Source organism: Coregonus clupeaformis, chromosome 21 (assembly GCF_020615455.1).
Source record: "Coregonus clupeaformis isolate EN_2021a chromosome 21, ASM2061545v1, whole genome shotgun sequence".
Classification (NCBI taxonomy): Eukaryota; Metazoa; Chordata; class Actinopteri; order Salmoniformes; family Salmonidae; genus Coregonus; species Coregonus clupeaformis.
In genome coordinates, this window is record NC_059212.1 from 31207507 (window position 1) to 31229618 (window position 22112).

General features: G+C 42.3%; 1 protein-coding gene across 2 annotated transcripts in view; it reads left to right on the forward strand.

Annotated features, from left to right (window-relative positions):
• LOC121535211 (E3 ubiquitin-protein ligase COP1) overlaps positions 1–15681 on the forward strand; it is a 40980-nt gene extending 25299 nt beyond the window's left edge. The window contains exons 14-20 of one of the 2 annotated variants that reach the window (XM_041842045.2): positions 4803–4884; positions 5041–5157; positions 6505–6622; positions 7781–7905; positions 8207–8367; positions 12399–12443; positions 14338–15681. In XM_041842045.2, the coding sequence (XP_041697979.1) occupies positions 4803–4884; positions 5041–5157; positions 6505–6622; positions 7781–7905; positions 8207–8367; positions 12399–12443; positions 14338–14355 (666 nt within the window). In that variant the 3' untranslated portion in view covers positions 14356–15681. The remainder of the gene's footprint in view (positions 1–4802; positions 4885–5040; positions 5158–6504; positions 6623–7780; positions 7906–8206; positions 8368–12398; positions 12444–14337) is intronic. The other variant, XM_041842046.2, reaches the window with a different exon arrangement.
• Positions 15682–22112: the final 6431 nt, after the last annotated feature.

Below are 22112 nucleotides of genomic sequence, written 5' to 3' on the forward strand. Positions count from 1 at the left end.
CCATCCGGTTTGCCTCTATATGCCATATCTTTCTAACTGTGCTCTTTTACAAAAGCTCTCAACCTATAACCTATATACTTATTATGGACACAGTATACTTTACATTAGTTATTTTGTTGTTATTAGTCCCATTCTTCAGCTCCATTCAACACCTCCCATCTATCTCTTAACACCATCCATATTGGATTTCTATTTGCCATATATTTTTTAACTGTACTGTGATGTTTCACAAAAGTTCTGAACCCTTCTAGTCTCATGGTTTCTACAGATTGTAAATTGAAAATAAACATTTTTGCTAAAAGTATTATTATATTATTGATCGATTGACTATGACTTTTCAGATCACCCAGTAGTGCTATCTGCAGGGTTAGCTCCAGGTAAATATTGCAATCCTTCAGCCATTCCTGGACCTGTGACCAAAAACAAGCTACAAATGGACTGTAGCAAAACAAATTATCTAACGATTCTGTCTCTTCGCAGCAAAATCAACAGAGCTGGGAAGATTGTATCACCCATATAAATAACATTCTATTGGTAGCAAGAATTTTGTATAATAATATGAACTGACACGTTTTGCGTGTCAGTTCATAAACACTATTCCATGGAATCGGTACGTCAAAAATCTCTTCCCAACTATTTTGCAATCTATATGGGACAGCTGTCAAGCCTTTGGTTTACAACTGCACATGGGGACAAATATTGTACTTTTTGGAGAAATGTCCTCTGGTCTGATGAAACAAAAATAGAACTGTTTGGCCATAATGATTGGACCAAAAAGGGGTGCTTGCAAGCCGAAGAACACCATCCCAACCGTGAAGCACGGGGGTGGCAGCATCATGCTGTGGGGGTGCTTTGCTGCATGAGGGACTGGTGCACTTCACAAAATAGATGGCATCATGAGGAAGGAAAATTTTGTGGATATATTGAAGCAACATCTCAAGACATCAGTCAGGAAGCTTGGTCGCAAATGGATCTTCCAAATGGACAATGACCCAAAGCATACTTCCAAAGTTGTGGCAAAATGGCTTAAGGACAACAAAATCAAGGTATTGGAATGGCCATCACAAAGCCCTGACCTCAATCCTATAGAAAATGTGTGGGCAGAACTGAAAAAGCGTGTGCGAGCAAGGAGGCCTACAAACCTGACTCAGTTACACCAGCTCTGTCAGGAGGAATGGGCCAAAATTCACCCAACTTATTGTGGGATGCTTGTGGAAGGCTACCTGAAACGTTTGACTCAAGTTAAAACAATTTAAAGGCAATGCTACCAAATACTAATTGAGTGTATGTAAACTTCTGACCCACTGGGAATGTGATGAAAGAAATAAAGGCTGAAATAAATCATTCTCTCTACTATTATTCTGACATTTCACATTCTTAAGCTAAAGTGGTGATCCTAACTGACCTAAGACAGGGAATTTGTACTAGGATTAAATGTCAGGAATTGTGAAAAACTGAGTTGTATGTAAACTTCCGACTTCAACTGTAGGTAAACTGGGATAATACTAAAGAGTTAATCAGGGTGATTTTTCCACAAATAGACAGGTATTTACCTTTCAATGGTAGCAAGATCTTACCTATTTTTCTAACTTTCTATTAAAATTTTGTGGAGTGAGATAATTTATTGCATTTGGGATATGTATTCGGAATATATCCACATCACCATCAGACCATGTTATTGGGAAACTACATGGTAATGTCACATTTTGTATTTTTTTGTGATCCAATACTTAATATAGTACAGTCGTGGTCAAAAGTTTTGAGAATGACACAAATATTAATTTTCACAAAGTCTGCTGCCTCAGTTTTTATGATGGCAATTTGCATATACTCCAGAATGTTATGAAGAGTGATCAGATGAATTGCAATTAATTGCAAAGTCCCTCTGCCATGAAAATGAACTTAATCCCCAAAAAACATTTTCCACTGCATTTCAGCCCTGCCACAAAAGGACCAGCTGACATCATGTCAGTGATTCTCTCGTTAACACAGGTGAGAGTGTTGACGAGGACAAGGCTGGAAATCACTCTGTCATGCTGATTGAGTTAGAATAACAGACTGGAAGCTTTAAAAGGAGGGTGGTGCTTGAAATCATTGTTCTTCCTCTGTTAACCATGGTTACCTGCAAGGAAACACGTGCCGTCATCATTGCTTTGCACTAAAAGGGCTTCACAGGCAAGGATATTGCTGCTAGTAAGATTGCACCTAAATCAACCATTTATCGGATCATCAAGAACTTCAAGGAGAGAGGTTCAATTGTTTTGAAGAAGGCTTCAGAGCGCCCACAAAAGTCCAGCAAGCGCCAGGACCGTCTCCTAAAGTTGATTCAGCTGCAGGATCGGGGCACCACCAGTGCAGAGCTTGCTCAGGAATGGCAGCAGGCAGGTGTGAGTGCATCTGCACGCACAGTGAGGCGAAGACTTTTGGAGGATGGCCTGGTGTCAAGAAGGGCAGCGAGGAAGCCACTTCTCTCCAGGAAAAACATCAGGGGACAGACTGATATTCTGCAAAAGGTACAGGGATTTGACTGCTGAGGACTCTCTGAATCCCCTTTCCGATTGTTTGGGGCATCCGGAAAAAAGCTTGTCCGGAGAAGACAAGATGAGCGCTACCATCAGTCCTGTGTCATGCCAACAGTAAAGCATCCTGAGACCATTCATGTGTGGGGTTGCTTCTCAGCCAAGGGAGTGGGCTCACTCACAATTTTGCCTAAGAACACAGCCATGAATAAAGAATGGTACCAACACATCCTCTGAGAGCAACTTCTCCCAACCACCCAAGAACAGTTTGGTGACGAACAATGCCTTTTCCAGCATGATGGAGCAACTTGCCATAAGGCACGACTGTACATTTATCATAATTTGGTTGTAATCCAGAGAGGTTAGAAAATGTATCCTCCACCTAACTTTACAGTTGGCACTGCATTTGGGCAGGTAGCGTTTTCATGGCATCCTCCAAACCCAGATTTGTCCGTCAGACTGCCAGATGGTGAGCGTGATTCATCACTCCAGAGAACACGTTTCCACTGCTCCAGCGTCCAATGGTGGCAAGCTTTACACCACTCCAGCCAACGCTTGGCATTGGGCATGGTGATCTTAGGCTTGTGTGCGGCTGCTTGCCATGGAAACCAATTTCATTAAGCTCCAGACGAACAGTGTGCTTTTGTTGCTTCCAGAGGCAGTTTGGTTGTGTGAGCTTGTGTGGCCTACAACTTCGCCGTTGTTGCTCCTAGACGTTTCCACTTCACAATAACAGCACTTACAGTTGACCGGGGCAGCTCTAGCAGGGCAGAAATTTGACGAACAGACTTGTTGGAAAGGTGGCATCCTATGACAGTGCCACGTTGAAAGTCACTGAGCTCTTCAGTAAGGCCATTCTACTATATATGTTTGTCTATGGAGATTGCATTGCTGTGTGCTCGATTTTATACACCAGTCAGCAACAGGGGTGGCTGAAATAACCAAATCCACTAATTTGAAGGGTGTCCACATACTTTTGTGTGTATATATAGTGAATATATGCTGGACTGCCCGCTAATTCATTGTCTAGGCTACTCAAAATAAATGAATCACCTTTTCTGGCAGTGATGGGTTCATATTCCTGAAGTAGCCATACAACAAATGACCATTTAATTAGGCCTATGTAAATAGATAGGCTAAATATATACTGAACAAAAAACCTTATTTCTCTCAAATGTTTTGCAAAATGTTTTTACATCCCTGTTGGTGAGGATTTCTCCTTTGCCAAGATAATCCATCCACCTGACAGGTGTGGCATATCAGGAAGCTGATTTAAACAGCATGGTCATTACACATGTGCACCTTGTGCTAGGGACAGTAAATGGCCACTCTAAAATGTGCAGTTTTGTCACACAACACAATTTTGTCATACAACACAGTACTTGCAGGAATGTCCACCAGAGCTGTTGCTGGAGAACTGAATGTTCATTTCTCCCAGCGCCCTTGCCCAGTCATGTGAAATCCATAGATTAGGGCCTAATTTATTTATTTCAATTGACTGATTTCCTTAAATGAACTATAACTCAGTCAAATCTTTGAAATTGTTGCATGTTGTGTTTTTATATTTTGGTTCAGTATAGATTCCTATGTCTAATGATTTTTGATGACAAAAATCAAACACACACTTTTCGGTCATCTCACTAACGGCAAATGGCTGCATCGTATTTCGTTTTTATGAATAAGCGTGTCATCCCTCATTTGCACAAAATACTTAGCCCTAATTGCCTGCTTGCAATACAATACTTCAACCACTACAAGATGTGCGTACGCATGGTCTAAAGTTTGCATGGAGGAAAGGACATTCTCCCATCAAGTTTTTATAAATGCCAATTATTGTGAGAACTAGCGCACACACATTTTGGGGTATATTTTGTACGTACGCATGGTTTATAAATGAGGCCCCTGGCGCACTCATTCCCTGAGGGTCCCCATTTATAAATACCACTGCTCCAATACAATGGACCAAACAAACCACAGCTGTGGATATTGTTGCAGCTAATGCCTTGTCGGCAAGTCATGACAACCTCCTACTATATCCAGAAGCTTTTACCTTTGTTTGGTTCTTTGGACACTACACTCTATCCATTTACTAAAAGGAAACGTCCACTTTGCAGATGTATTGTATTAAATACATATTTCATGCACTCTGTCTTGAAAGTAAACCATTGCTAAAAGATGTACCCCAGTTTTCCTGGGCTAGTGAGATATTTTAGTGGTAGATTTGAAATCTCTTCCGTTATAAAAGTAAGTTATGGTTGTTTCACACCTGTGATGTTCCTCCAGGAGCATGAGAAAAGGTGTTGGAGTGTCGATTTCAACCTCATGGATCCCAAGCTTCTAGCCTCTGGTTCTGATGACGCAAAAGGTAATGTTGAAACAATGCAATCTTTTCTTTGCACTTCTCCCTATGTCCTAATAAACAAGATGCCTGCTGGGTTTAAAGTGAACATAGCGCTTGTCTCAACATCTTTGGTGTTTTGTTATTAATCTAGGATAGCATCTGGTTTTGTTTATCTTTCAGTGAAATTATGGTCTACCAACCTTGACAATTCAGTCGCCAGCATCGAGGCCAAAGCAAATGTGTGCTGTGTAAAGTTCAGTCCGACGTCGAGGTATCACCTTGCTTTTGGCTGTGCAGGTAGGTTGATCTGTGATGCTACAGTGCATTCAGACCCCTTGACTTTTTCCACATTTTGTTACGTTAGTCTTATTCTAAAATGGATTAAATAAAATAGAAAATCCTCATTAATCTACACAGAATACCCCATAATGACAAAGCGAAAACAGGTTTTTAGAAATGTTTGCAAATGTATTAAAAATAAACAGAAATACCTTATTTACATAAGTATTCAGACCCTTTGCTATGAGACTCGAAATTGAGCTCAGGTGCATCCTGTTTCCATTGATCATCCTTGAGATGTTTCTACAACTTGATTGGAGTCCACCTGTGGTAAATTCAGTTGATTGGACATGATTTGGAAAGGCACACACCTGTCTATATAAGGTCCCAGAGTTGACAGTGCATGTCAGAGCAAAAACCAAGCCACAAGGTCGAAGGAATTGTCCGTGGCGCTCCGAGACAGGATTGTGTCGAGGCACAGATCTGTGGAAGGGTACCAAAACATTTCTGCAGCATTGATGGTCCCCAAGAACACAATGGCCTCCATCATTCTTAAATGGAAGAAGTTTGGAACCACCAACACTCTTCCTAGATCTGGCCGCCTGGCCAAACTGAGCAATCGGGGGAGAAGGGCCTTGGTCAGGGAGGTGACCAAGAATCCGATGGTCACTCTGACAGAGCTCTAGAGTTCCTCTGTGAAGATGGGAGAACCTTCCAGAAGGACAACCATCTCTGCAGCACTCCACCAATCAGGCCTTTACGGTAGAATGGCCAGATGGAAGCCACTCTTCAGTAAAAAGCACATGACAGCCCACTTGGAGTTAGCCAAAAGGCACCTAAAGGAGTGGCTTAGGGACAAGTTTCTGAATGTCCTTGAGTGACCCAGCCAGAGCCCGGACTTGAACCTGATCGAACATCTCTGGAGAGATCTGAAAATAGCTGTGCAGTGACGCTCCCCATCCTACCTGACAGAGCTTGAGAGGATCTGCAGAGAAGATTGGGAGAAACTCCCCAAATACAGGTGTGCCAAGCTTGTAGCGTCATACCCAAGAAGACTTGAGGCAGTGTTCTCTGCCAAAGGTGCTTCAACAAAGTACTGAGTAAAGGGTCTGAATACTTATGTAAATGTTATATTTCATTATCATTTATTAAAAATATGGGGTATTGTGTGTAGACAAAAACAATGTAATACATTTTTGAATAAGGCTGTAAATTAACAAAATGTGGAAAAAGTCAAGGGGCATGAATACTTTCTGAATGCACTGCTACTTCTTCTCTCTTGATTTGGATGAAGGATGAGTTGAAACATGCATTGCACTTCGAACCCCCCCCCCCAACTGTTTCCTTTTCTGTGTTTTCTCCCAGACCACTGTGTCCACTACTACGACCTCCGCAACACTAAACAGCCCATCATGGTGTTCAAAGGCCACAGGAAAGCTGTGTCCTATGCTAAGTTTGTCAACGGAGAGGAAATTGTATCTGCGTAAGTCACCTCAATCAAATTAAGTTCAGGGTTGTCATGGTTTGACATTTTGACTGACTGTATGGTAAATGTTCCCTAAAGTATCACAGCATTTTCCTATTGGGTCACTGATCTTAATTATTTTGAGTCTAAGACGTTGGGGGTGGGGGGTGCTAAGCTGACATGGAATTGTTTTAAGATGGAACCCTTTAGATATCAAAAATAATATTATATATATATATATATATATATATATATAATTTTTTTTTAAAGGGGTCTCTCGCCATAGGTACTTGAACTTGTTTGAAGGTCCATCAGATATTCTCATCAAAGCAAAAAGGACAGTCAAAAAATTAATCATAAGAAACAACTTTTTGAAGAGTGTGTCCTAAATCTAGGAGAGATAAGAACTCAGGAAATATATAATTTAAGCAATAAGGCCTGAGGGGGTGTGGTATGTGGCCAATATACCACAAGCCCCCAAGGTGCCTTATTGTTATTATAAACTGGTTACCAACGTAATTAGAGCAGTAAAAAATAATGTTTTGTCATACCTGTGGTATATGGTCTGATATACCACAGCTGTCAGCCAATCAGTATTCAGGGCTCGAACTGCCTAGTTTATATAATATATATATATTATTATTATTATTATTATTTTACACATATTTAACCCCTTTTTTTTGAGTAGGCACAAAACTACCTTCACACTTATAAAAAAACTAATAATTAAAAAAACTGGTACCGGTTCCCTTCAGAGGAGTCCCATGACATTTGTGGGGGTCGTAGAGCAAAACGGAGAACACCATAGTGTTCGTGAGAGACTCATCTTCTTTCCATAGTTTGTTGGCCAAACCGTTCGGACGCTGCAGACGATTCTGCAAGAAGACTGATTTTAGGGATGTCTCATGGTCTAACAAACACCGCTCTAGCTCTGTCACGTGTCACCACAGATGCGGAAGTGTGACATCAGCGGATGCAGTGGATTGAGACGCATTCAATGCAAGAAAAACATATCTCTAGCTTAAACTGACGGATTTTGATGGGGATTGTTTTATTATGTTAGTAAGGTTGACGTACCAGTGGGTCAATAAACTCCAGGGGGTTAAATGAAGAAGACAATATTGCGTAATTGAGGTGCATGTTCTGCTGACATAGTTCCTCTTCTGTACCACACAGCTCAACAGACAGCCAGCTAAAGCTGTGGAATGTAAACAAGCCCCACTGCTTGCGCTCATTCAAGGGCCACATCAATGAGAAGAACTTTGTTGGCCTTGCCTCCAATGGAGACTATGTTGCGTGTGGTAAGTGGGACAGGACCATGTTGACAGCTGCATGCTGTGTGGAGATGGAAAAGTCCCTCAGTGGATGTGAAAATGCTTTTACTTAGATTGACACAATCAGATTGACATTCAGATGTGGCTTTAGAATTCATGCTGTTTGGGGACAAATTACCAATTGTGGATGTGTTTGCAGTTGTTTAAGAATGCATTTTGGGTACTTTGATAAAGTGAGTACTTTTATATGATGGGTACTAAAATAATTGATGAACCGCCAGATTTTGGAGTTCAATCACTGACAATGATGTGATTCTTCTATCTGTAGGAAGTGAGAACAACTCTCTTTATCTATACTACAAAGGCCTGTCCAAGACACTGCTGACATTCAAGTTTGACACTGTGAAGAGCGTGCTGGATAAAGACAAGAAGGAAGACGACACTAATGAGTTTGTCAGCGCTGTATGCTGGAGAGCTATGCCTGACGGGGTAAGAGTGTGTTTCAGATCAGTGGAGATTCATATGTCTGATATCCTCTGTATATGTCTGCGTTACGGTTAAGCCTCTTGAATCGGCTGCAAACGAAACATTTACTGACAACAAATGCCTGTCTTGTGACCTTTAATAATGCTCCTAGTATAGGGTGTATAAGAAGCTAGCGTATTCCTCTAGGCAGAATGACACCACTGTCCAGTGGAGCATGTTATTACTCTCACACAAGGACAAGTAACTGCCACAAGAATGTCTCATTACACAAACAGTTTGGTCTAAGATAATGGGGACTATCACAAACACATCAGGCCTCAACGTTTGAAGTCGGAAGTTTACATACACCTTAGCCAAATACATTTCAACTCAGTTTTTCACAATTCCTGACATTTAATCCTAGTAATAAATCCCTGTCTTATGTCAGTTAGGATCACCACTTTATCTTAAGAATGTGAAATGTCAGAATAATAGTAGAGAGAATGATTTATTTCAGCTTTTATTTCATCACATTCCCAGTGGGTCAGAAGTTTACATACACTCAATTAGTATTTGGTAGCATTGCCTTTAAATTGTTTAACTTGGGTCAAACGTTTCAGGTAGCCTTCCACAAGCTTCCCACAATAAGTTGGGTGAATTTTGGCCCATTCCTCCTGACAGAGCTGGTGTAACTGAGTCAGGTTTGTAGGCCTCCTTGCTCGCACACGCTTTTTCAGTTCTGCCCACACATATTCTATAGGATTGAGGTCAGGGCTTTGTGATGGCCACTCCAATACCTTGACTTTGTTGTCCTTAAGCCATTTTGCCACAACTTTAGAAGTATGCTTGGGGTCATTGTCCATTTGGAAGACCCATTTACGACCAAGCTTTAACTTCCTGACTGATGTCTTGAGATGTTGCTTCAATATATCCACGTAATTTTCCTTCCTCATGATGCCATCTATTTTGTGAAGTGCACCTGTCCCTCCTGCAGCAAAGCACCCCCACAGCATGATCCCCACACCAGATGTGGTCCTCTGTAGCTCAGCTGGTAGAGCACGGCGCTTGTAATGCCAAGGTAGTGGGTTCGATCCCCGGGACCACCCATACACAACAAAAAAATGTATGCACGCATGACTGTAAGTCGCTTTGGATAAAAGCGTCTGCTAAATGGCATATTATATTATTATATGATGCTGCCACCCCCGTGCTTCACGGTTGGGATGGTGTTCTTCGGCTTGCAACTCTCCCTTTTTCCTCCAAACATAACGATGGTCATTATGGCCAAACAGTTCTAATTTTGTTTCATCTCCAAAAAGTACGATCTTTGTCCCCATGTGCAGTTGCAAACCGTAGTCTGGCTTTTTTATGGCGGTTTTGGATCATTGGCTTCTTCCTTGCTGAGCGGCCTTTCAGGTTATGTCGATATAGGACTCGTTTTACTGTGGATATAGATACTTTTGTACCTGTTTCCTCCAGCATCTTCACAAGGTCCTTTGCTGCTGTGCTGGGATTGATTTGCACTTTTCGCACCAAAGTACGTTCATCTCTAGGAGACAACCCGTCTCCTTCCTGAGCGGTATGACGGCTGAGTGGTCCCATGGTGTTTATACTTGCGTACTATTGTTTGTACAGATGAATGTGGTACCTTCAGGCGTTTCGAAATTGCTCCCAAGGATGAACCAGACTTGTGGAGGTCTACAATTATTTTTTTTGAGGTCTTTGGCTGATTTCTTTTGATTTTCCCATGATGTCAAGCAAAGAGGCACTGAGTTTGAAGGTAGTCCTTGAAATACATCCACAGATACACCTCCAATTGACTCAAATGATGTCAATTAGCCTATCAGAAGCTTCTAAAGCCATGACATCATTTTCTGGAATTTTCCAAGCTGTTTAAAAGCACAGTCAACTTAGTGTATGTAAACTTCTAATCCACTGGAATTGTGATACAGTGAGGGAAAAAAGTATATGATCCCCTGCTGATTTTGTACGTTTGCCCACTGACAAAGAAATGATCAGTCTATAATTTTAATGGTATGTTTATTTGAACAGTGAGAGACAGAATAACAACAACAAAATCCAGTAAAAAAGCATTTAAAATTTTTTATAAATTGATTTTCATTTTAATGAGGGAAATAAGTATTTGACCCCCTCTCAATCAGAAAGATTTCTGGCTCCCAGGTGTCTTTTATACAGGTAACGAGCTGAGATTAGGAGCACACTCTAAAAGGGAGTGCTCCTAATCTCTGTTTGTTACCTGTATAAAAGTCACCTGCACAGAAGCAATCAATCAATCAGATTCCCAACTCTCCACCATGGCCAAGACCAAAGAGCTCTCCAAGGATGTCAGGGACAAGATTGTAGACCTACACAAGGCTGGAATGGGCTACAAGACCATCACCAAGCAGCTTGGTGAGAAGGTGACAACAGTTGGTGCGATTATTCGCAAATGGAAGAAACACAAAATAACTGTCAATCTCCCTCGGCCTGGGGCTCCATGCAAGATCTCACCTCGTGGAGTTGCAATGATCATGGGAGGATCTTGTCAATGATCTCAAGGCAGCTGGGACCATAGTCACCAAGAAAACAATTGGTAACACACTATGCCGTGAAGGACTGAAATACTGCAGCGCCCGCAAGGTCCCCCTGCTCAAGAAAGCACATATACATGCCCGTCTGAAGTTTGCCAATGAACATCTGAATGATTCAGTCAGAAATTGAGCTCTTTGTCATCAACTCAACTCGCCGTGTTTGGAGGAGGAGGAATGCTGCCTGTGACCCCAAGAACACCATCCCCACCGTCAAACATGGAGGTGGAAACATTATGCCTTGGGGGTGTTTTTCTGCTAAGGGGACAGGACAACTTCACCGCATCAAAGGGACGATGGACGGGGCCATGTACCGTCAAATCTTGGGTGAGAACCTCCTTCCCCCAGCCAGGGCATTGAAAATGGGTCGTGGATGGGTATTTCAGCATGACAATGACCCAAAACACACGGCCAAGGCAACAAAGGAGTGGCTCAAGAAGAAGCACATTAAGGTCCTGGAGGGGCCTACCCAGTCTCCAGACCTTAATCCCATAGAAAATCTGTGGAGGGAGCTGAAGGTTCGAGTTGCCAAACGTCAGCCTCAAAACCTTAATGACTTGGAGAAGATCTGCAAAGAGGAGTGGGACAAAATCCCTCCTGAGATGTGTGCAAACCTGGTGGCCAACTACAAGAAACGTCTGACCTCTGATTGCCACCAAGGGTTTTGCCACCAAGTAAAATGCAAAAACAATTTATAACGTTTTTGACATGCGTCTTTCTGGATTTTTTTGTTGTTATTCTGTCTCACTGTTCAAATAAAGCTACCATTACAATTATAGACTTATCATTTCTTTGTCAGTGGGCAAATGTACAAAATCAGCAGGGGATCAAATACTTTTTTCCCTCACTGTATATGTGAAATAATCTGTCTTTAAACAATTGTTGATGTAGATGTCCTAACCGTCTTGCCAAAACTATCGTTTGTTAACAAGAAATTTGTGGAGTAGTTGAAAAACGAGTTTTAATGACTCCAACCTAAGTGTATGTAAACTTCCGACTTCAACTGTACAATGTCCATGGTTGGTAAATAGAAAAACACAGGGTTGAAATACCTGGCAACACAGTCATACACCATGGTGTGTCAGTACTTAAATGAATCCCCCCGATGAAGGCTACGGGCCAAAACACATTGTTTTTATTAAGACCACTGCATGTTTTCTGAATGTCCTCTCCTCTTCAGTTTGCTCCTCAATTCATGCACCTTGGTTGTAGAGCGAGGTAGCGACATTGTTCCTTTTCTCTTTGCATTGACTTTCCCATAGCAGCATAGCTCACAGTTTTCTACTGGTTTTGCACCATAAGAAGTTGATAACCAGCTGATATTGTTTGAATATTATAGATAGACTCTTCTTTGAGGCCACATTGTTGTTATTTAGTAAAAGCATAATTACGAAATAGAATAATGTTGGTGTCAATCAACCACAAGTTCTAATTTAACAGTTTCATGGTTTGTGTCCTCTTTTGTAGGACTCCAATGTGCTGATTGCTGCAAACAGTCAAGGGACAATCAAGGTTTGCTTTTTGATTGTATTTAACTGGAGTCTGCTTATGTACGTAGCATTCACACAGTCTTTCTCTGGTTGGGAACTCACAATGGCCATCTTATCGCAGGCTATGTCAATTGGCGTATATGAAGTTTTTTTTTGCCTGGATAAAATGTAGGCTACAAAGGCTGCCCAAGTCTGATTTTTTTTTTTCCACTCATTGGTCTTTTGACCAATCAGATATTTTTCAGACCTGATCTGATTGGTCAAAAGTATATCAGAATGTGGCTGCCTGTATAAATGCAGCCATGGTGTATCCTTCCTGCTCACATGTACACTGCTCAAAAAAAGAAATGGAACACTTAAACAACACATCCTAGATCTGAATGAATGAAATAATCTTATTAAATACTTTTTTCTTTACATAGTTGAATGTGCTGACAACAAACTCACACACAAATTATCAATGGAAATCAAATGTATCAACCCATGGAGGTCTGGATTTGGAGTCACCCTCAAAATTAAAGTGGAAAACCACACTACAGGCTGATCCAACTTTGATGTAATGTCCTTAAAACAAGTCAAAATGAGGCTCAGTAGTGTGTGTGGCCTCCACGTGCCTGTATGACCTCCCTACAACGCCTGGGCATGCTCCTGATGAGGTGGCGGATGGTCTCCTGAGGGATCTCCTCCCAGACCTTAACTAAAGCATCCGCCAACTCCTGGACAGTCTGTGGTGCAACGTGGCGTTGGTGGATGGAGCGAGACATGATGTCCCAGATGTGCTCAATTGGATTCAGGTCTGGGGAACGGGCGGGCCAGTCCATAGCATCAATGCCTTCCTCTTGCAGGAACTGCTGACACACTCCAGCCACATGAGGTCTAGCATTGTCTTGCATTAGGAGGAACCCAGGGCCAACCGCACCAGCATATGGTCTCACAAGGGGTCTGAGGATCTCATCTCGGTACCTAATGGCAGTCAGGCTACCTCTGGCGAGCACATGGAGGGCTGTGTGGTCCCCCAAAGAAATGCCACCACACACCATGACTGACCCACCGCCAAACCGGTCATGCTGGAGGATGTTGCAGGCAGCAGAACGTTCTCCACAGCGTCTCCAGACTCTTTCACGTCTGTCACATGTGCTCAGTGTGAACCTGCTTACATCTGTGAAGAGCACAGGGCGCCAGTGGCGAATTTGCCAATCTTGGTGCTCTCTGGCAAATGCTAAACGTCCTGCACGGTGTTGGGCTGTAAGCACAACCCCCACCTGTGGACGTCGGGCCCTCATACCACCCTCATGGAGTCTGTTTCTGACTGTTTGAGCAGACACATGCACATTTGTGGCCTGCTGGAGGTCATTTTGCAGGGCTCTGGCAGTGCTCCTCCTGCTCCTCCTTGCACAAAGGCGGAGGTAGCGGTCCTGCTGCTGGGTTGTTGCCCTCCTACGGCCTCCTCCACGTCTCCTGATGTACTGGCCTGTCTCCTGGTAGCGCCTCCATGCTCTGGCACTACGCTGACAGACACAGCAAACCTTCTTGCCACAGCTCGCATTGATGTGCCATCCTGGATGAGCTGCACTACCTGAGCCACTTGTGTGGGTTGTAGACTCAGTCTCATGCTACCACTAGAGTGAAAGCACCGCCAGCATTCAAAAGTGACCAAAACATCAGCCAGGAAGCATAGGAACTGAGAAGTGGTCTGTGGTCACCACCTGCAGAACCACTTCTTTATTGGGGGTGTCTTGCTAATTGCCTATAATTTCCACCTGTTGTCTATTCCATTTGCACAACAGCATGTCAATCAGTGTTGCTTCCTTAGTGGACAGTTTGATTTCACAGAAGTGTGATTGACATGGAGTTACATTGTGTTGTTTAAGTGTTCCCTTTATTTTTTTGAGCAGTATATTTTTCTCTCGCCATAGGTACTTGAACTTGTTTGAAGGTCCATCAGATCTTCTCATCAAAGCCTCTGGAAACTACAGCTCCACTTCATGGCCAGTCTGAGTCTGGGGATTGGAGCACAATGGCTTGGTTGAATGGAAACTTCATCATTCAGGATCTGAGGAACTGACCAGGTTGGAAAAATGAACAAAACTGAAGTCCTTTGATTTTAATGAGCAAGAATACTTTGGAAAAGACTTTGAGCACATCATACACTAGTATTGTGGATGTATATAATTCAGTGACATTGAGGGCCTTTCTGCACAAAAGTGGAAGAAGAATCTTTTGAAATCCTCTTTTTGAATAAAGTTATTGAATTGAAATGTGTTCTTTTTAATAAAAACTTGTACAAATGTATTTCAGTAGAGGTACATCCAGCAAGAAGCTACATTTTTTAAAGGCCAAAGCACAAGTCAATACAAAAATAAAATGCAAAACAACTAATCTTTGTATGAATGCTTTTTGAGCCCAATGTGTCGTCATCTTCAATAGTCTTTGTTTTACCCCTATGTTTAGCCTATGTGTTTGATGGTTCAAGGAATGGCAACACCTTTTAACTGGACTTGTTTTCATTCTGCAATCAAGTTTTCAATGTTATGGCTTAGCATCAAGAATGTTGTCAGGCGTTGATAATGTTTGAAAACTCAAAAGAAGAATGGCTGGCTTGGAGACATTTCACTCATCATGTTACAGTATATTTATCTTATGTCAAATTAAACTGAATGACAAATTAATATATCCTGTCTCCAAAATACTTTCATTTTGTATTAAGTCATGATGCATGTTGCAACCAGCACACATCCAACACATGAAATTAAGTGGATTTGCTAGACAGCCAAGACTTACAGTCCTTACCTATTTTCTGATAAACGACCAAGCGATATGTTTTGTATTTGTATACCTGAAGAAATTATTTGCGGAGAACTGTCTTCGCGTTGAGTTATTCTTGGTTTAAAAAAGAGGAATGTAACACTGAAATTGAGTAGTATAATGCCAAATTATAGAAAGGTTCCCTGACTTCGTTAGTTGCATCTGTGGTCTTGATTACTTTGATACTGTATCTTCACAATTTGTACAGGACAGCTTTCTGTACAATCAATTTACCATAAATTATTTACAAGACTGTTTTCATTGTCACTCCTTGAGTTCCTGTCTAATAATCTTTTTCTATAATTAGGCCTACCGGTATCTGAAATATTTTCTGAAAATCCTCTCCTTTTCAGTTTCAGCCTACTTTGACTATTTCATAATTATTGTAATTTGTACGTGTTTAGTTGTACCCCTCAATTCCCATGACTTGTAACTGAAATAAATTATTAAATAAATGAGCAGCTTCTTTCTTTTGCTGGTATACACGTTGTCAGTAATCAGAAGCTGATGGAGAAAAAAAAGTGTTTTACTCCGCTAGCTCAATTTTCTCCCCATGCAGCACCATGGTAACAGACATAATCTTCTCTTACTGCAACCCTTTAGAGTGGACCCTGTGCCGGAGGATGCTACTCAGAAGCCCTTCATGTAGCATCGCCTCTCTGTGGGTGAGCTTGCAGCGTCCCACCCGGAGTCAGCCTAAAAGCATCATTATAGTCCAGCTGAGGGAGAGAAAGTAGGACCGAGCTGTCAATCACATCATGGGACACTCTCTCTCTAGATAGATACAGTGGGGAGAACAAGTATTTGATACACTGCGGATTTTGCAGGTTTTCCTACTTACAAAGCTTGTAGAGGTCTGCAATTTTTATCATAGGTACACTTCAACTGTGAGAGACGGAATCTAAAACAAAAATCCAGAAAATCAAGTTTGATTTTTAAGTAATTAATTTGCATTTTATTGCATGACATAAGTATTTGATCAACCAGTAAGAATTCCGGCTCTCACAGACCTGTTAGTTTTTCTTTAAGAAGCCCTCCTGTTCTCCACACATTACCTGTATTAACTGCACCTGTTTGAACTCGTTACCTGTATAAAAGACACCTGTCAAACAGACTCCAACCTCTCCACAATGGCCAAGACCAGAGAGCTGTGTAAGGACAGCTGGGATGGGCTACAGAACAATAGGCAAGCAGCTTGGTGAGAAGGCAACAACTGTTGGCGCAATTATTAGAAAATGGAAGAAGTACAAGATGACGGTCAATCACCCTCGGTCTGGGGCTCCATGCATGATCTCACCTTGTGGGGCATCAATGATCATGAGGAAGGTGAGGGATCAGCCCATAACTACACGGCAGGACCTGGTCAATGACCTGAAGAGAGCTGGGACCACAGTCTCAAAGAAAACCATTAGTAACACACTACGCCGTCATGGATTAAAATCCTGCAGCGCACGCAAGGTCCCCCTGCTCAAGCCAGCGCATGTCCAGGCCCGTCTGAAGTTTGCCAATGACCATCTGGATGATCCAGAGGAGGAATGGGAGAAGGTCATGTGGTCTGATGAGACAAAAATAGAGCTTTTTGGTCTAAACTCCACTCGCCGTGTTTGGAGGAAGAAGGAGGATGAGTACAACCCCAAGAACACCATCCCAACCGTGAAGCATGGAGGTGAAAACATCATTCTTTGGGGATGCTTTTCTGCAAAGGGGACAGGACGGCTGCACCGTATTGAGGGGAGGATGGATGGGGCCATGTATCGCGAGATCTTGGCCAACAACCTCCTTCCCTCAGTAAGAGCATTGAAGATGGGTCGTGGCTGGGTCTTTCAGCATGACAACGACCCAAAACACACAGCCAGGGCAACTAAGGAGTGGCTCCGTAAGAAGCATCTCAAGGTCCTGGAGTGGCCTAGACAGTCTCCAGACCTGAACCCAATAGAACATCTTTGGAGGGACCTACAGGAAACGTATGATCTCTGTAATTACCAAACAAAGGTTTCTGTACCAAATATTAAGTTCTGCTTTTCTGATGTATCAAATACTTATGTCATGCAATAAAATACAAATTAATTACTTAAAAATCATACAATGTGATTTTCAGGATTTTTGTTTTAGATTCCGTCTCTCACAGTTGAAGTGTACCTATGATAAAAGTTACAGACCTCGACATGCTTTGTAAGTAGGAAAACCTGCAAAATCGGCAGTGTATCAAATACTTGTTCTCCCCACTGTATATATATATACACTGCTCAAAAAAATAAAGGGAACACTTAAACAACACAATGTAACTCCAAGTCAATCACACTTCTGTGAAATCAAACTGTCCACTTAGGAAGCAACACTGATTGACAATACATTTCACATGCTGTTGTGCAAATGGAATAGACAACAGGTGGAAATTATAGGCAATTAGCAAGACATCCCCAATAAAGGAGTGGTTCTGCAGGTGGTGACCAAAGGAAAGTAGGTTCACATTGAGCACATGTGACAGACGTGACAGAGTCTTGAGACGCCGTGGAGAACGTTCTGCTGCCTGCAACATCCTCCAGCATGACCGGTTTGGCGGTGGGTCAGTCATGGTGTGGGGTGGCATTTCTTTGGGGGGCCGCACAGCCCTCCATGTGCTCGCCAGAGGTAGCCTGACTGCCATTACCGAGATGAGATCCTCAGACCCCTTGTGAGACCATATGCTGGTGCGGTTGGCCCTGGGTTCCTCCTAATGCAAGACAATGCTAGACCTCATGTGGCTGGAGTGTGTCAGCAGTTCCTGCAAGAGGAAGGCATTGATGCTATGGACTGGCCCGCCCGTTCCCCAGACCTGAATCCAATTGAACACATCTGGGACATCATGTCTCGCTCCATCCACCAACGCCACGTTGCACCACAGACTGTCCAGGAGTTGGCGGATGCTTTAGTCCAGGTCTGGGAGGAGATCCCTCAGGAGACCATCCGCCACCTCATCAGGAGCATGCCCAGGCGTTGTAGGGAGGTCATACAGGCACGTGGAGGCCACACACACTACTGAGCCTCATTTTGACTTGTTTTAAGGACATTACATCAAAGTTGGATCAGCCTGTAGTGTGGTTTTCCACTTTAATTTTGAGTGTGACTCCAAATCCAGACCTCCATGGGTTGATCAATTTGATTTCCATTGATAATTTTTGTGATTTTGTTGTCAGCACATTCAACTATGTAAAGAAAAAAGTATTTAATAAGATTATTTCATTCATTCAGATCTAGGATGTGTTATTTTAGTGTTCCCTTTATTTTTTTGAGCAGTGTATATATATATATATATATATCACTATATATATATATATATACAGTGAGGGAAAAAAGTATTTGATCCCCTGCTGATTTTGTACATTTGCCCACTGACAAAGAAATGATAAGTCTATAATTTTAATGGTAGGTTTATTTGAAAAATCCAGAAAAATGAATATCTTCTCCAAGTCATTAAGGTTTCGAGGCTGACGTTTGGCAACTCGAACCTTCAGCTCCCTCCACAGATTTTCTATGGGATTAAGGTCTGGAGACTAGGTAGGCCCCTCCAGGACCTTAATGTGCTTCTTCTTGAGCCACTCCTTTGTTGCCTTGGCCGTGTGTTTTGGGTCATTGTCATGCTGAAATACCCATCCACGACCCATTTTCAATGCCCTGGCTGAGGGAAGGAGGTTCTCACCCAAGATTTGACGGTACATGGCCCCGTCCATCGTCCCTTTGATGCGGTGAAGTTGTCCTGTCCCTTTAGCAGAAAAACACCCCCAAGGCATAATGTTTCCACCTACATGTTTGACGGTGGGGATGGTGTTCTTGGGGTCACAGAAGCATTCCTCCTCCTCCAAACACGGCGAGGTGAGTTGATGCCAAAGAGCTCCATTTTGGTCTCATCTGACCACAACACTTTCACCCAGTTCTCCTCTGAATCATTCAGATGTTCATTGACAAACTTCAGACGGCCCTGTATATGTGCTTTCTTGAGCAGGGGGACCTTGCGGGCGCTGCAGGATTTCAGTCCTTCACGGCGTAGTGTTACCAATTATTTTCTTGGTGACTATGGTCCCAGCTGCCTTGAGATCATTGACAAGATCCTCCCGTGTAGTTCTGGGTTGATTCCTCACCGTTCTCATGATCATTGCAACTCCACGAGTTGAGATCTTGCATGGAGCCCCAGGCTGAGGGAGATTGACAGTTCTTTTGTGTTTCTTCCATTTGCGAATAATCACACCAACTGTTGTCACCTTCTCACCAAGCTGCTTGGCGATGGTCTTGTAGCCCATTCCAGCCTTGTGTAGGTCTACAATCTTATCCCTGACATCCTTGGAGAGCTCTTTGGTCTTGGCCATGGTGGAGAGTTTGGAATCTGATTGATTGCTTCTGTGGACAGGTGTCTTTTATACAGGTAACAAGCTGAGATTAGGAGCACTCCCTTTAAGAGTGTGCTCCTAATTTCAGCTCGTTACCTGTATAAAAGACACCTGGGAGCCAGACATCTTTCTGATTGAGAGGTGGTGAAATACTTATTTCCCTCATTAAAATGCAAATCAATTTATAACATTTTTGACATGCGTTTTTCTGGATTTTTTTGTTGTTATTCTGTCTCTCACTGTTCAAATAAACCTACCATTAAAATTATAGACTGATTATTTATTTGTCTGTGGGCAAACGTACAAAATCAGCAGGGGATCAAATACTGGGCATTGGAGTTTGTGTTGTGTGTTTGATTCATTTCTGATGTACTGCCTCAGTTGTTTACTGCGATCAGCACAGCACATCCACTGAGGTGGCATCTCTTTATCAGATAACGGATCCAGGATTTGAAGATGCCAATTAAAAGACGAGAACTGTTCTTTGGAAAAAATATAGACTTCAACACTTCAATGACAGATAGATTGATACTTCAACACAGAGTAAATTACCGGCTTCTTCGACAGTAGCTTATTAGTGTGGTTGAAGCCTTTGTATATTTCAAGATGCCATTAGTTATTTTTTATGCATTTATGTGAGAAGCTTTCTACACTTAGTGCCCTCAAAGATTATTGTTTGCTAAATGGATGAATGTGAGTGTTGTGCTATTTATTAATCTATTTCATAACACAGTAAATATGACTTCTGAAGGAGGAAGGTTATCCATTTACTATTTCTGTCAGTGAAAACGATATCCCCCCCCCCCACCCACACACTACTGACATTTACAAAAGCATTTAAGCAGCAGGGTAAGTAGTCAGCAGCTCTGTCATTTGACTTTTGGGAACAGACAGGGTCTATTTGACACCTTTTTGATTTTGACGTGGAGATTTCTGGTCTTCTTCCCACATGTAATCAGACTGTCAGTTCTGCTACCATACTCTGTCATTTTCACCCCAATCTCACTAGTTTCCACTTCTGTGAAGTAGATGTGTTTACTGCAATTTTCCTGAGCCTGTATTGTCACCCATTGACTTCAAAATTCACAATGAACAGGACAGCAGAGAGCTGCCATTGTCCTTTCTGAACAGCCTTTGTATTCTGCTCGTGGATGCAACATTTCCACCACACCTGTCTCCAGCAGTCCCCTCAAAATTGCCTTGACAAAATACTTGCCCATTAGTAACTTTGGTCCCCTTGTCACTGCAAGCCACTCAAATCAAAACAGTTGGCGCTGAAGCATGTGTCAAGGAAGGACATACTTTTCTTCTACCCCTAGAATTTTGTGTAAGTTAAGGTTAGTTTTAAGGTCAGGACTTTCTGAATTACAATTGTTGTTTAAAATGTAGGCTATACTTTAAATTGGATAAAGGCTATGAATTGGCTAACTTATTGTAAGGCCTGGTGTCGAAGTGCTACATAAGCTTCTATTGGGTATGCCCTCAATAACCTTGTCGGTGAAGTGAAGTTATTAAACCAATAATGTATTGCCATGATAAACACATTTCTGTTGGTCATTTATACTTAACTTTTGAATACTTTGATACACATATGAGTAAATTTGTCCCAATACTTTTGGTTCCCTAAAATGGGGGAACTATGTACAAAAAGGGCTGTAATTTCTAAATGGTTCCCCAGATTAAAGCTGAGCACGTTAACTTCATAGTCATTGTATAATTTGTACAGAGCCAAAACAACAAAACATGTGTCACTGTGCCAATACTTTTGGAGCTCACTGTAGTGGTACACTGAACAAAAATATAAACGCAACATGCAACAATTTCAAAATGTTTACTGAGTTACAGTTCATATCAGGAAATCATTCAATTGAAATAAATAAATGAGGCCCTAATCTATGAATTTCACATGACTGGAAATACACATATGCATCTGTTGGTCACAGATATCTTAAAACAAAAGATAGGGGCGTGGATCAGAAAACCAGTCAGTATCTGGTGACCACCATTTGCCTCATGCAGCGCGACACATCTCCTTCGCATAGAGTTGATCAGGCTGTTGATTGTGGCCTGTGGAATGTTCACCCACTCCTCTTCAATGGCTGTGCAAAGTTGCTGGATATTGGCGGGAAATGGAAAACGCTGTCGTACACATCGATCCAGAGCATCCCAAAGATGATCAATGGGTGACATGTCTGGTATGTATGCAGGCCATGGAAGAACTGGGACATTTTCAGCTTCCAGGAATTGTGTACTGATCCTTGCGACATGGGGCCGTTTATTATCATGCTGAAACATGAGGCGATGGCGGTGGATGAATGGCACGACAATGGGCCTCAGGACCTCGTCACGGTATCTCTGTGCATTCAAATTGCAATTGATAAAATGCAATTGTGTTCGTTGTCCGTAGCTTATGCCTGCCCATACCATACCATAACCCCACTGCCACATGGGGCACTATGTTCACAATGTTGACATCAGCAAACCGCTCACCCACACGATGCCATACACGCTACGCTGTCTGC